This window comes from Sinocyclocheilus grahami, unplaced genomic scaffold, assembly GCF_001515645.1.
Source record: "Sinocyclocheilus grahami isolate Dianchi unplaced genomic scaffold, SAMN03320097.WGS_v1.1 scaffold377.1, whole genome shotgun sequence".
NCBI lineage: Eukaryota > Metazoa > Chordata > Actinopteri > Cypriniformes > Cyprinidae > Sinocyclocheilus > Sinocyclocheilus grahami.
The window spans coordinates 1,269,438-1,286,232 of record NW_015505556.1 but is presented as its reverse complement, the minus strand read 5'-3'; the positions used below and the strand labels follow the sequence as shown (position 1 = coordinate 1,286,232).

The window sequence follows — 16,795 nt, the reverse complement described above, 5'->3', positions numbered from 1 at the left end:
CTGAGAGTCACTTCATGAGCATTTTAGCGTTTGATTTGAGTAAAACTAGCGTCATATCACATACACAGAACTGTAAAGGTATTCACGGCAACCCGTCAAAATAAAAGTCTGGTTTGATTTGAAGACATTGTGCCTATAACTATTTTTCAGTAGAATGTACATAGCATACTACTACTACTAAAATGAAACAAACATTATTTTTTTTAAATAATCACACAAAACATGTCTTCCATGTTTTAATTTTAATAGTAAATCCCCTTTGTTTGCTAAAAAAAAAAATCTTGTTTGCTTAATTTTCAATAATTAAAAGATAAATTATAAATTATATTAATGTTTTATGCCTTAATTTGATAACCAGAAAAATGTAAATACACAACACAGAATTTCTGAGGGCGGGAAAAATTCATACGGCTACTTTAAGAAAAAAAATGAATAAATTAAGTTGTTTTATGCATTCAAATAATTAGACATGCTAAAACACAGAATTTGGTAACAATAAAAAATCTAAATAATATGGTGGGAAAAAATAAAACATTTCATAGGGCCCTAAACATGACATTTTTGTTAAACCTTTAATAAATTGATGTGAAAATGCATAAGTTTCATGATTTTAATTCATTAGACATGCTTTTTAATAAATAACATTTCATTTAACTATTAAAAAGGAGTCGAGAAATATTAAAACGAAAAAAAAAAATACAGAATCCAGAAAAATTTAAACGGAAAAAATGGAATTTGGAAAAAAAATTAATGGAATTTAGGAAAAAATAAAATGGATTTCACAGGGCCATGGCCCTAAACATGACATTTTTGTTAAACCTTTAATAAATTGATGTGAAAATGCATAAGTTTCATGATTTTAATTAATTAGACATGCTTTTTAATTAATAACATTTCATTTAACTATTAAAAAGGAGTCGAGAAATATAAAAAAAAAAAAAAAATACAGAATCCAGAAAAATTTAAACGGAAAAAATGGAATTTGGAAAAAAAATTAATGGAATTTAGGAAAAAATAAAATGGATTTCACAGGGCCCTAACTATCCCTCAGCCTTGCCGTGCCCCCCAGTTTGGGAACAACTGCTTTATTCTTTTAAATGGATACATTAATCGTGTTTATTATATATTTTTTTTATTAAAGTGGAAATCAGTTTACTAGATAATGTAAACTTGACTGACTGCTTCACTTCCACGTTAAAGGGATATTTATGTTGTGTATTATTTATTTTTATCTATACGATTTATAATTTTTGTGCAATTACTTGCCTGTCAGTTGAGTTTGTGGCAAAACATTTTGCAGTGTTTACATGTTGTTTATTGCTGCATAAAATTTATTAAAATAGATGTTTAATTTCATAAAGTGCAAGTTGATTTCAAAATGCACTTACTTTTTTGCATTTTGTGTTTTTCAGTTGAACAAAAGACTATTTTTCCCTATATATTTCAACAATGAGGATTTCTTTTAAAAAAAAGTCTAAAAATCTCGTCTCGTCTCGTCCTCGTGAACCCAGTCTCGTGTCTCGTCTCCCAGATAAGCACCGTGACAATGAGCCAAATTCAGCAGCGTCCGCATGCACTGAATGTTCTTCGCTGTCAGCTGATTCACAGACAGAGAGAGAAAGAAAAGCCCTCACAATTAACCTGGAACAATATTCAGCTGCACTTGAAACTGATTTAGAAATGAAGTCAACAACTTAAGAGTAGCTTGAGTTACTCTGTAGTCATAATTAGCTGTCTGTTTGGCTTTATTAGACTAAAACTCTTGTTGTCTGAAGTGCTGTTGCGCTCTGCCATAATTAACATCATATAAAAGCAACAGAAATCTATGATATGTTTTCGATAGCAAGGTAAACGTGTGTGATTTACCACTACGGTGCCCTGCGGCTGTGTGGTGAGCGGCTGACCCACTGCTACCACCTGCTGGTGAGATTCACTGGACGGACTGACCATCTGCACACTCTGACCCTGGATAGAGTACACTACATACACACACACACACACACACACACACACACACGCATTAAACTACATACACTTACACACACAAAGGTCCTAAGGCTTGTGGCCAGTGATGCACCGAAATGAATTTTTTACTGAATCACGAAATATACGTTTCCATTTACAGGGTTCCTACCCATTATTTTTCATTTCAAAATTCAACAAAAAAAACCCCTCAAATTTCCAAACCTCTCAATAGATTTTCATACAATATTTAACATAAATGGTCCATAGAGCATTATTTTCAGCTTTATATTTGGTCTATAGTTCAGTCATTTGTAAATATTTTTTATTTTCTCTGGGTTTTTTCATTGATTTTCTCGTGACAACACACAGAGTCCCTAAAATAAAAAGCCCTTAGGGTCTCTTTAACGCATACTTTGTAGAGGCCAAGAAAACACACTGTGAAATGGGCTGATGGCACAATAGGTGGCTTAGTGTGCATTGTCCTATATACTAAGTTTAATGGTTTCTTGTGCGCAAATAAAAGTCTGCATATTTTTTTATTTTTGCAAAGGTCCTTGAGACTATGTAATACGGTGCTAAGAATATTGTGAGAAGAAACCCAAAATGCTTATAGCCTGCATTTTGCATAATCAAAAAGTGCATATTTGACAATCACTAAAGAATCACTAAACAGCTGCCATGAAATCTCCCTGCTTGTACACTAAATTTATTTTCATTCAATTCTTCATTTTCTATTATAAAAACTAAATAGCGAAACAAATATTTTTCCATACTCTGCTTTCTTTTTTTCCATACTTTTCAAGACCTGGAAAATACTTGAATCAAATTCCATACTTTTCCAAACCCCGTAGGAACCCTGATTTAGACGAAAACCAGACTGAAAATAAAGTTTATTTAATAACAGCCATGCATTAATAAAAATAATAAATAAATAAAAACTGCTGATTTACAAAAAACAAACTAATTTGATTATGCTTAGTTCAAAAATATTAGTAAGAACTTTCCACAATGTAGTTCTTTTATTTATTTATTTATTTTGACGTAATATGAATGAAGATTTGTCCACTTGAGTTTATGTATCAGCTTTAATGCAATCTGCATTAATTTACAATCTGTGGAAAAATCCTACAATAAATGTCAAAGAACTTTACAAAAACATAAATATAAATTTATAAATGTATTTTCTGTTGCTATTTTGATAGAGTAAAACACCCACAGATGCAGCAGAAAACATCTGGACTATATTTGCATTTTCTTCTATCACTGGCCATAATTTTAACCTTGAAATCAGGATTAGGCATAAAATACAAAAACATGTGAAAATGGGCCGAGGATTGAACAAATAGTTGTAATCTGGTTCAGATGCAGACAGGAGTCGTGTCTTTGTGGCAGTTTTTCTGCTGATTAAAGGAGAATACAAGACTTCATCACCTTAAAAATGGTTTTCAAAAGCAAAAATGCTACAAAAATGCAAAAAGTGTGACATGCTCGAGCAAAACAAGCACTATTTCTGGAATTGGCAGCCCAAAATCAGTATGCAGGGAATTTATATCAATTAATTCAATTAATCAAATATATTTCATAACGCTCAAAAACTTGAGTTCCATGTAAGAATTGCACACAAGTCTGTCATCAACTTTTTAAATGATTTTTCAAATTTTGACAGAATTTGAAAACGGAGACTTTGTTTCTGAGCTTATTGTAATTATTGGATGGCAGGTAGTAGAGATGCACCGATCGTATATAATTTAAGAAACATAGTGGGAAATGACATCTGCTTTGTTATATACAGCAACTCCTTGTCAGTTAATTGTTATTTCTACCTCTTTTCTGGTCACAGAGCACTTTATTTTGAGAGTTTTTTAAGTGAGAGAACATGTAACCTTGTCCAGATTGGGGGGATTGTAATGTTTAATTGTTTTAAATAATGTTTGCATTAAAAAAGTATAGATTTTTGTTTGTATATGCTGTCAATTATAGTATTTAGAAAGAAAATCGAAATCGGCAAAAATCGGTATCGGCAGGTCACACTTACAAAAAAAAATATTTGCAATCAGAATCGGCCAAAAAAATTTGCAATCGGTGCATCTCTAGCAGGTAGACTACAAATAATATTTAGTGAAGTTTTGTTCATACATCACCTGAAATACATAAACTAAAAGATCTCGGTTCATCAAAACGAAGATCTATTAAAAATGAGAAATTGATATTGTTAATCCAGCACTAGCATCCACACAGCTGCACCATCGGAGAAGTGCTCAATGATTTTAGCCCTTCAAAACCCTTCAAAGCCCTTCATTGTTTCGGGTGGCAATGAGTTTTCGGTTTTGGCTGAAACTGTTTTGAAGTGCTAAAATCACTGACCAAAACTGTATTTTTGGTTGTTTATCTGCTTATCATAAGCTGTATTTGAGGTGAACGTCAGCATGTACCGCTCTCGTACCTTTATTGGAGAGGTTGGCAGCGTTGCTGCTCAGGATGGTGAGGGCGTAGTGAGGAGGGAGAGATGCTTTACAGATGGCCGTAATGAAAGCGTCACGCGGCGTCACCAAACCCAGACGTCCACACAGAGACGCCATGGACAGCTCCGCTTTTAGGATGTTTTCTGTGGCCGTCTCGTCCGTACTGACAGAAACACGGCAAATATCATCAGTACAGTCCGTCTGGTATGATTTATATATGCTAATCAGATTCATTGAGACCCTGGAGCACAAAACCAGTAACAAGGGTCAATTCTTTTAAAATTGAGATTTATACATTATCTAAGGTATATTAGGCTGAATAAATAATCTTTCCATTGATGTATGGTTTGTTAGGATAGGGCAATATTTGGTCGAGATACAACTATTCGAAAATCTGGAATCTGAAGGTGCAAAAAAATCTAAATACTGAGAAAATCGCCTTTAAAGTTGTTCAAATGAAGTTCTTAGCAATGCATATTACTAATCAAAAATGAAGTTTTGATATATTTACGGTAGGAAATTTACAAAATATCTTCATGGAACATAATCTTTACTTAATATCCTAATGATTTTTGGCATAAAAGAAAATCGATCATTTTTTGGTTTTGTGCTCCAGGGTCACAAGTATAAAGCTTTAGCTATTACAATAACAGTTAACATATAGTGATATATTAAGAAAGCATCCCGTACCTGGCATCCAGCAGAAGTGAAAGGGCCGCCAACAGGCCGCACCAGCAGGCGTTCACCATCTCCTCCCAAACCTCATGAGTCACTGCAAAACACACACGGCATCAATACAGGGACAAAACACTGGCATATACACATCACTGATTCTGACATTCATAATGAGCAGATTAGGGTTGTGTGGTTTATGTAACATTTACTGCATAATATCATACATCATTTGGTATCTGACTGTGTCCTGCTATTCAGCTCAGATTCATTTACAAACTTTGAACTGTTCTATAACTGTTTAATTTGTAATTTCCCTATAAATCAATCCAGATGCACAATTTGCACTCTCTGAATGACAGAACTTAATTATTATAGCTCAAGTATAAAATATACCACTTGCACACATTTTCTGCTATGTGCATCAAATTCACACATTTTTCACATTTTGTATTTATATTGTACTTATACTTGGTCACACTTTCGTTTAATGTACTGTTGTTATGTACTTGTTGTTATTATGTTAGTTGCTTGTAATTATACAGTAAGTACAAGTAACGTTTAACAATTGCACACTAAAATAAAGTGTTTTAGATTAGATTTTATTAATTTGTCCATATTATTGTGTTACTGTTTATACATTTCATAACTGTAAAATGTATTGTAATTGATTATATTATATATTTCATTATATTGTTACATTAGATTAGATTCATTTGTAAAATCCATTGTATATTATTGTTTAAATATTATATTTGTAAGATTTATTGTGTTACATTATACATTATATTATATTATCATTTATGCTATATTGTTATATTATTTTAGATTAGACTGAATTGGATTAATTTGTGAAATTTATTGTATGTTACTTTTTATATATGATCAGATTAGACTTATTTGTATTATTATTATTACTTATTTTTTTGTTAAATTTATTGGATTTTCTGTTTATATATATATATATATGTATACGATTATATCATATTATTACATTATATTAGATTAGATTTATTTGTAAAATGTATTGTATCTTCTGTTAGTATTGAATTATAGTATGTATAGTATGAATGATATATTACATTTGTTAAACAGTTAACACTACAATACAGTCCATTAGTTTATGTTAATTAATGCATTAACTAACAATTATCAATACATTTGTAACAGTATTCATTAACATCTTTAAATGTAAATAAAAGTATAAATTATTAATAAAAATGAATAAAAAAAAGTCATACAAATTAATTAATACAACTATTCAGTGTTAGTTCATGTTAGCTCACATCCATTAATTATTATTAAGACATACATATGGATTTTAATAACGTATTAGTAAATGTTGAAATTAATATGAACTGATATGAATAAATCATTTACAAGTATTTTTCATAATTAGTTCATGTTAACAAATGGAACCTTATTGTAAAGTGTTACCATTACACATACTGTTTATTACATATTACATTATATATAACAACACGTTATATAAAGTCACAGTATACTGGTTTTGCAGTCAGAGGTCAGCACAGAGCATAGTCTCATTATTAAAGAAATGCTCTCCAAATATACTTCAGGTTGAGAGATTCAAAGACCTCTGAGATGAGACACACAAACATGTGACGTCGACATGAACTCACTGGGTTCCTGAGGGCAGCTGTCTCTCTGTGGAGGACTAACAAGCTCCGCCTCCTTCCTCACAGCAGCTTCCTGTTCCTGTTTGGAGAGCTCTCTCTCGATCATAGACGTGATTCCCCTCACCAGATCCAGCAGGGCGCTGAAGGCCACAGACATGGCGTAACCTTCAGGGATGGAGGGCGGCTCCACCTTATCCAGCATCTCCAGACTGAGAAGAAACACACGTTAGACCAACAGCACGGACAAAGTAAACACTAGGGACTGATTTACCGTTTAAACGGAATTTGTAACCAACTAGTCTAGCAGTCAAAATACAGTCAAAAAAAGTATGAGCGATCCAATAGCCTATGAATCAAACAGTCAAATCCTATTCTGAATGCTGCTGAAAAATAGATCATATACGTGCAAGGTGCTTTCCTTGCGTTATGATTATTGTACATTAAACTTAAGTGTTCACTTAATCAATGTTAACCAATATAGACATATTATTAAAATCAACAATCAAAAGCATCTGTACACATGACAGGCAGCAAAATGACGCAAAAATATAAAGCAAAACAAATAGATGTAAATAACCAGTATGTCAACTAGACTTTTTCAAAATAATGCATTCATTTTTAAAATGCAACATTACCACGGCAGTTACTTTACTGTAGATGTAAAAATAAAAAAGCAAAACATAAATGTGGAAAAAATCATAATGTAAACGCCTAGTATGTTGACTTTTTTTGAAAATAATGTATTCATTTTTAAAATGTAACATTAACAAGACAATAATCTAAATATAGCCTTTGTAAAAAATATAATGCAAAACATAAATGTGCAAAAAAAAAAAATATGGATATGACTAGTATGTTAACTAGACTTTTTCAAAATAAATGTATTGATTTTTTAAATCTAATATTAATATGACAGCAATTTGACAGTTTTAAAAAATATAAAGCAAAATATAAATGTGCAAACAAATAATGCACATGAATAGTGTGTGGCAACCAGAATTTTTAAAATAATGTATTAATTTTTAAAGATTTATTGCAAAACATAAATGAACAAAAAAATAAAAAATATATATTTCTAAATTTAAAGCCAAACATAAATGTGCAAAAAACTTAAACAACCAGTATGTCAACTAGATTTTTTTTTTTAAATAATGTATTAATTTTTTTTAAATGCAACATTAACATGACAGTAATTTGAATGTTCTTCAAAATAAAACAAATGTGCAAAAAAATAATTATTATTATGTAAATGAACAGTATGTCTACTAGACTTTTTCAAAATAGTGTATTGATTTTTAAAATGCAACATTAACATGACAGCAATTTGACAGTTTTTAAAAATATAAAGCAAAATATAAATGTGCAAAAAAAAAATAATGCAAATGAATAGTGTGTGGCAACCAGATTTTTTCAAAATAATGTATTAATCTTTAAAATGCAATATTATAATGAGAGTAATTTAAAACATAGCCTTTGAAAAAATATATTGCAAAACATAAATGTGCAAAAAAAAAAAAAATGAAACAACCAGTATGTCAACTAGACTTTTTGAAAAGAATGTATAAATTTTTAAAATGCAACATTAACAGTAATTTGAAATGAGCAAAAACAACTAGTGTGTCGACTAGCAGCAGCAGTATCATTTAGTCGACTAGTCTCGCACATCCCTAGTAAAGGCTAGTCAGTACTGAAAGCGTGTGGTCACTCACTAGGTGGCTTTGGCACTGCCCTGGATGCTGACGTTCATGAGGGGGATCCAGGTGCCCCGGTACTCAAAAGCGGCCTGTGTGATCAGACCTCCCCCTACTGCTGCCACACCCGGACCTCCCTGAGCGGACCCCTGTGAACCCGACACCGACCCACCTGACACACACACAGTTTGACTTTCACATGAGACAATCAGTCATTATAACATGAAGATCTCAGCGCGCGCGTGTGTGTGTGTGTGTGTGACCTGCAGGCGTGCTGGTGGAGGAGGTGTTTCCTGCGCTGGGGAGGATGAAGAGGGACTGGATGAAGGAGCCCAGAGCGTTGACGATGTCTCTGAAGACTTTGGTGGAGTGCTGCTTCATGTCGTACGACTGACAGAAAGACCTGCACACATAAGACCTTCATGAACTCCAGAAGAAGAGAAATATCTCTGCAGGAAAACTAATAAAAACAAGCTTTTATATTATTAAGCCAACAAAAGATACCATTTGTATCACAAGATCTGTCAAAACATTCCACATAAGATTTTAGTTTAAAAGCTGATCTAAATCTAATCTGAAGTCTGAAGTCTGAAATCTGAATATATACAGGAAAGAGTATTTTTAGATCATATAAATTACATTACAACAAATTAATTTTTAAAAACAAACATTAAAAAAACTATATTTTTCAATTAGAAATGTATTGTATGTTGTTCATATATTATATTAATTTGTAAAATGTATTGTATTTTACAGTTTATATTTTAGATTCAATTGCATTAAATTCATTTATATAACTGATTGCATATTACTGTTTATACATATTAATGTGTACATGTATTGTATGTTACTCATTATATTTGTTATTACATTAGATTAGACTGTATTAGATTAATTACTGTTCATATACTATATGGCTTAATAATAAAAAACATGCATTTTATGCTATTAAGCCAATAAAATAAATGTATGTGAATGTATACAGGAAGAGTGTTTTTAGATGTTATTTGTTAGTAATTTTGTTATGTGGTTTTGTCATTTTTATTTAGTTGTCATTTCTATTCTATTGTTTGGTTTAATGTATGTTTAAGTTTGAGTTATTTTAGTATTTAAACATTTTATTTCAGTTAGTTTTTTTACATTGAAGTCTTTCATCTAATATCAATATTTTATTTCAGCTTTATTTCAATTAACAAAAATGAAATGATTTTTAAATAGTTTTCGCTAACAAGAAAACTGTTTAGGTTTTGGAAAATAGTATCTGCATAAAAATGAACAGAAGTAAAAAAAAAAAAAAAAAACAGAAGTAAAAATAAAATTTGTACTTCTAATAATTTTAGCATGTCAGCTTTTCTAAACATTTATAAAAAAAATTATGTGTGCGTCTGTGTGTGTGTGTGTCTGAGTCTGTGTGTGCGTCTCTGTGAGTGTGTGTGTCTGTGTGTGTGAGTGAGTGTCTGTGTGAGTGAGTGTGTGTGTGTGTCTGTGAGTGTGCGAGTCTCTGTGAGTATGTGTCTGTGTGTGCGTGTGTGTGTGCGTGTCTCTGCGTGTGTGTCTCTGCGTGTGTGAGTGTGTGTGTCTGTGAGTGTGCGAGTCTCTGTGAGTATGTGTCTGTGTGTGCGTGTGTGAGAGAGTGTGAGTCTGAGAGTGAGTGATTGAGTGTGTGTGTGTGTGCGTGTGTGTGTGCGTGTCTCTGCGTGTGTGTCTCTGCGTGTGTGAGTGTGTGTGTCTGTGAGTGTGCGAGTCTCTGTGAGTATGTGTCTGTGTGTGCGTGTGTGTGTGCGTGTCTCTGCGTGTGTGTCTCTGCGTGTGTGAGTGTGTGTGTCTGTGTGAGTGTGTGTGAGTCTCTGTGAGTGTGAGTGAGTGAGTGTGTGTCTGTGTGTGCGTGTGTGAGAGAGTGTGAGTCTGTGAGTGAGTGATTGAGTGTGTGTGTGTGTGAGTGAGTGAGTGAGTGAGTGAGTGAGTGTGTGTGTGTGTGTGTGTGAGTGTGTGATAATACTCACCGCAGTAAATGTGGCTGAACACACAGTCTGTGCACAGACTCCACTGCCACGGCTCTCAGCCACTGCGGCTTCTCTCCATCCAAAAACTTCACCAGCAGAGACAGGAAGATCTCACACTCCGTTACCTACAACACACACACACACACACACACACACACACACACACACACACACACACACACACACACACACACTGCACACTGTAGATACACACACACACACACACACACACACACTGAGCACTGTAGATGCAGAAATTACCAATGTGACAACACACTGATGCATCCAAACAACATCAGCAACTGCAGTGCTGGATACCTGAATGTTTTCCAGCACAGAAGTGCACCACAAACAAATTCAACACACCAATATATCAAAATTAACACAATAAGATGCATTAAACTAGATATTAAATGAGTAAAAATTATTTTCTTGCTCTTTTGAAAATGAAACATTCAAAAATATTCACTGTTGTGAGCTCATTAACATATGGCTGCCTGCATTTACATATCAACAACACCTTTTTAATATTCAGCAACCCATCCTGATGAACATTATGCAGGGTAGGAAATCATAACAGAGGCCATTTACATATTTCAAAAGCAACTTTTGGGCAAGACACTCCAGGTGAATAGGGGAAAAACAATTTACCGACATGAGGGTGAGTAATTAATGACAGAATTTTCATTCTTGGATGAACTATCCCTTTAAACAGTCATTACATTACGTGTGCACTCATTAATGCTCACAACACCCTATTTTGGGTAAAAATAGGAAAGATAATACTTTTCTCTAAAACAGGATTCCCTGAATTATCGTCATTGAAATCGTTATCGCAATAAATATCAGAAATGATCATTGATATATTTTTAAGCCCATATCGCACATTTATCAGATACAATACTTGTGTTCTTTTTTATTATGTATGTCTTTTGTTTTAAGGTGCTATACAAATAAACTTGGACCTTGATCCCTACACTGGAGCATCACTGTGCGTCTCACCAGGAGGCTGTAGAAGTGTTTGATGAGGACCGAGACGACCCGCAGCAGTCTCATGCAGATGGGGAAATAGGGTTTCTCCACAGGCGCCGGGGACGAGGCGCTGCTGCTGCAGCCCTGACGGAACTTGATGTTGGGAGAGAACAGCTTGATGACCAGCGGACACACGCGCTCCTTCAGCAGGAAACTGAACTCCTGATGCTACACACAGAGACACGGAGAGAACACAAGGTTAGAGAGCGATCGGAAGGCCGACAGCTGGGAACCAGTCATTTCCTCTTGTTTATTTGCCATCCGTCTTTCAGGAATGTTTGTTTTCATCGGGATGTGTGGGGTTTACCTGCAGGAAAACTTCAGGAAAGTCATTTAAAACTGATTCCAGCAGCTCCAGGCCGAACGTCCGGGTCATCTCGGTCATTCCCACTAACCAGTAGGGGGCGTCGGCGTTCACCAGCTGACACAAATCCTGCAGAATAAAACTAGTCAATATGTGACCCTGGAACACAAAACCAGTCTTAAGTCGCTGGGGTATATTTGTAGCAATAGCCAAAAATACATTGTATGGGTAATTATTTACTGAACATAGTTTTTTTTTTTTTAAGTTTTGTTTTACTCATACAGCTATTTGCATTATTTAATAAAAGCAATAAGCTATATTAATTTTATATAAATAATTTTCTATTAATTAATATTAATTTACATTCATTTTTAATATTAATTTGATATTAATTAATTTATATTAATCTATAAATGAAACTTTCGGGGCGCAACGCTGTTTGTGCGACTCTTGACTCAGGCTTTATGTTTTGTTTGTTTGTTCGTAACTCTTTTTATTTTAAAAGTTTGTCTTTTATACATGATGGCGGATCTCTGGACAATTCTAGGCCTCTTGGTGTTTGTTTTGCAACCAGTTTTGGCTTTGTGGACAATGCAGACAACGCCGACCGGAGCATGTTCATTAGCCGCGGAAAACTTGGCATATTCGCGGGAACTTTTGCTGAACTTGCATCAGCTTGCTGTCGTTTGACTGTAATGTTGTACCTCAGGCCTGGAAAGAGAGTACCATTATTCCACTGTCAAAAAGGCACATGCTAAGGACCTTATAGACTACAGACCAGTGGCTTTAACATCTGTGCTTTGTAAGTGCATGGAGAGAGTGGTTTGTCAGCAACTCTCCCAAGCAATGATTGGGAAATTCGATCCCTTGCAGTTTGCTAAGAGAGTTGGGTGTGGAGTTGAAGATGCCACACTCACTCTGATGGATGAGGTTGGAAAAAACTTGGATGCGGCAGATTGTTGCGTTAGGATTTTATTTATGGACTTTCCTTCCGCTTTTAATACTGTGAACATAAATATTCTTTTAAGGAGGTTGGAGGAGTTGCAGGTGCACCAAACCCTTATCTTATGGATGAATAGTTTTTTACGGGACCATCCACAGCATGTATTAGTAAATGGGAAAAAGTCGGAGAATGTGGTTTTAAACACTGGCATTCCTCAGGGGTGTGTTTTATCACCAATTTATTTTATTTTTATATAAATGAAATGACCTGTGATACTGACAATCTGACGCTTATAAAATATGCAGATGATATGGCACTGGTGGGAAGTGTAAAGGATATTCAGTCATTAGATACTTACCTCAGTTTTGTTAATTTTATTACATTTTGGACAGAGGAGAGTTCTCTGCAGCTTAACATTAGTAAAACTAAAGAAATGTGTTGTGGGGCTAACAACATACGAGCCCTCTGTGAACCTTTGTTAGTTAATGGAGAGAAAGTTGAACAGGTGGGATCTTTTAAATACTTAGGTACTGCGATTGACTCCCAATTTTAATTTGATTCAGAGCATTCAGATAGTGTTTTTAAAAAGGCTTATCAACGTCTAGGCTTATTGAGAAAACTGAGGAGTTTTAACATTGAAAAGGATATTCTGATTGTTGTATATACAGTAAATCACTTATCAAGTCTGTTCTTACTTTTAATAGTGTGTCCTGGTTTAACTCTCTCTCTGCTAAAAGCAAAAATAGACTTTTAAGGATTATAAATGTGGCGAGTAAAATAACTGGTGAGAGACAAACACCTCTCACTGATCTTTTCACTGTGGCACTAAAAAGGAAAGCCTCTGTTATTGTGGGAGACTCCTCTCATCTTTTTTGTGTTCAAAATTTACAAAATGTATATAATAATCGAGTACACCATGAATCCATTTTCCAAACCGCGTTTTTGGCTTGTCCTGAATCACTACGGTACACCTATAATACGTGTTTATATGCAGACTATTTTAGACTGGTTCGGGTAGGTACCGCTGCGGAGTAGCCCAGTACCTGCGTGATTCCTCATAGACATAAACAGAGAGAAGTAGCTCCGGCTACAATGTTCTTCTGCAAGACGCATGCAGTTCTGTTTATTAACCGTTAGAGTGCCAAAAGTTATGGACTGCAGCTTTAAATATTGTTTCAGTTGTGTTTTTGTGATGTAATGTAGTTTGTTGTTGTGAGGACTATTTGTGCTGTGTGTGTGTTGAGCCTTTGTCTGAAGACAATTTATACCCCACTGGGGATAGACTATAAAGCTTTTGAAATTGAAATTGAATATTATATCATAATATTAAAGTTGCCATGAACCTACAGTTAAACTATATTACTTGTGAAGGAACAGTTTATTAGGGTTATTATTACTAATAAATATAATTATTTATTGAATATTGAATTTTTTTATCATACAGCTGTTGTCAGCATTTCATAAAAGCAATAAGATTTAATATTACTAATTTTATATTATTTTATTTATATTAATATACTAATTATAATATTTCATGTTGCTAACAACCTACAGTCAAACTTACAAACTCTATTATGAACATAATATTTTAAATCCCTTTATATTATTTATTTTATATTTCATTATTAATATATTATAATATTATATTAGAATCATATAACATTATAATATAATCATTACATTAAACGTTCCCAACAATCTACAGTTAATAGTTGAGAAAGAACTTTTTATTACGGTTATTATTACCAAGCAAATATAATTATTTATTAAACATGTTAATTGTATAATTTAAATCATACAGCTGTGGTTACCATTTTACAAAAGCAGTAAGCTACTTGTGACCGTTCATCATTTTACCGTGATTACGTTTTTAGTGACTCACTGTAAAACATATCTACATATATTTTTACTCTGAGTTTTGAATGATGGATATTGTTTGCATTTGGGTTTTGGAACCAATATCGCTGTTGCATCCTTACAGTCTGCTAATGTATCCTCCGACTGACCTGGAACAGCATGTAGGCGTCTTTAGCGCTGGGTCTCAGGGTGCTGACGGAGCGCCGGTTACTGTTGCCCTGGACAGCAGGAGGCTCTTCCGTCAGACCTGCGGCGAGCAGACAGAAAATAACGAACGCAGCAGCAGACGACAGGGGTCTGGGTACAAGAGGAAGTGCAATACAAACATTCACCTTTGAATTTCTCGTCCTCCGCCACCATCCTCTCAAACACCACGGTCACGACCTGTCTGACGGTGGCGGCCGCCGTGTTGTTGGTGATGTTGTCTTTAGTGAAGTGCAGCCGGAAACACAGAACGATGGCCTAAGCACAAAAGCAACATGCTGAAGAGCGAGAGCGGCTTTGGTTACACTATCTGAATAAAATATATGTATGTCCTTAAAAAACTAATTTCAACAGTGTAGAAGCATAAAAGGTACTTGTTTGTGCACTGACATCCTTCAACAGAGCTCTACTAAGAATTAAACAGGCTATTTCTGCTACTGTACCTCTGAAATTTCAATATGCAAATCAGGATTTCCACAGCTTTTGAATTTCTATATTTTCACATGAGCTTTCCTGTCATTTGAGATTAATAGATAAGGATTTTTAAGATCATTTTAAGAGTTAAAACATATCAAGCAGCAACTTATTATTTTAAATTGTAAAAATGTAAATCTGAGAATACAAAATATACAAAATATATGTTTGCTACATAAATTTTGCTATATGATTTTTATTTATTTCCATGACTTTTCCAGTCGTTATCCAAGACTGTGGTAAATGTTGTATAATCCATCATTGAAATTTTAGTAGATAATTATTTTTGAAAGTTATTAATATATATATATATATTTATTTTTTTATTTTTGTACTTTGTAAAGAAAAAAAACAAATACAGTAAAAAAAAAACAAACAAAAAAAAAACTTTAAAGTAGTTTATATTCAACAATATGCTACTATAATTTGAAAAAAATAAATGCAATTTCAAAAGAACCATTAAATAGAGCTGTTTTACTTTTTCAAAAAATAAATTGTTTCAGAGTAAAACTAAATAGAACAATTAATTGTGAGAGTTTAAATTAAGAAAATAGTTGTAAGTTATAATAACTATGAGTAACAAATTATAAAACATTTGAAAGAAAAATATTGCAATTAAAAAAATTTTTATTTGATGAAATGTCTTCCATTAAATTATACTTTTATTATATTAATATTATAATTTTTAAACATAATGAAACAAAGTTATTGCCTATAGATAAAGATAATGATTTTTCTAATTTACTAAAGTTACAAATTATGAAAATTAAAAATACATCTGCAATTCTGAAATAAAAAGCCACAATTACAGATTTTTTTTCTTTTTCTTTCAGAAATAAAAAACTCAAACTCAAATTTTTTTTTTCTTCTTTTCTGACAAAAAAAAAATCACAATTACACTTTTTTTTTTTTTAAAAAACAGGTTCGGAAACATCAATACATTTTTTTTTTTTTTATTATTATAATTTTAAATATTATAAATATTTATAATTATAATTAAAACACTGATATTGGCTGATAACCAAAACATTATGCCACACCAACAAAAAATATTTTACATTATTTTTATAATTTCCTCTTAATTTATGTGACCAAAATATTATCCGGACATGCATTAATGAGATTCCCCACTGACTTTCTTCAATCATATTTCAAAAAAGCAAAACAAATCTTGTTTTTCTTTATAACCAGCCGCTTGCGTCTGTGGGCTTGGTTTAATGGTGTGCTGTACCTTGGACAGCACTTCGTCGTGCACGACGGTGTTGGTGGTGAGCAGCACCAGAACCGTCTGCAGCAGCTTGAGCTCCTCCAGTCCGTTCTCCATCAGCTGCCACAGCATGTTAATGATGTTCCCCGCCGCCGCCTGCAAACACACTCATTAACTCATCTCAACGAGCCATTGATCCGCTCTCACCGTTGAGACTCTAATGTCATTACTGTGGCAGTGCAGTGTTCATAACCCTCATAATAAGCACAGTGAGTGGTTCAACTATTTAACTGGTGTGTGTGTGTGTGTGCGCGTGTGAGAGTGTGTGTGTGTGTGTGTGTGTG

At 33.6% G+C, this 16,795-nt stretch overlaps 1 protein-coding gene across 1 annotated transcript in view; it reads right to left on the bottom strand.

Moving 5' to 3' along the window:
• Positions 1-16,795, bottom strand: part of mon2 (MON2 homolog, regulator of endosome-to-Golgi trafficking) — a 38,523-nt gene that overhangs the window by 21,262 nt on the left and 466 nt on the right. Inside the window, exons 3-15 of the mRNA XM_016230826.1 lie at positions 16,476-16,607; positions 14,899-15,028; positions 14,716-14,813; positions 11,770-11,895; positions 11,433-11,630; positions 10,431-10,555; positions 8,691-8,830; positions 8,446-8,599; positions 6,740-6,945; positions 5,118-5,199; positions 4,409-4,590; positions 1,867-1,979; positions 1,515-1,597 (exon numbers count right to left, since the gene is read on the bottom strand). Of these exons, the coding sequence (XP_016086312.1) occupies positions 1,515-1,597; positions 1,867-1,979; positions 4,409-4,590; positions 5,118-5,199; positions 6,740-6,945; positions 8,446-8,599; positions 8,691-8,830; positions 10,431-10,555; positions 11,433-11,630; positions 11,770-11,895; positions 14,716-14,813; positions 14,899-15,028; positions 16,476-16,607 (1,769 nt within the window). The remainder of the gene's footprint in view (positions 1-1,514; positions 1,598-1,866; positions 1,980-4,408; positions 4,591-5,117; positions 5,200-6,739; positions 6,946-8,445; positions 8,600-8,690; positions 8,831-10,430; positions 10,556-11,432; positions 11,631-11,769; positions 11,896-14,715; positions 14,814-14,898; positions 15,029-16,475; positions 16,608-16,795) is intronic.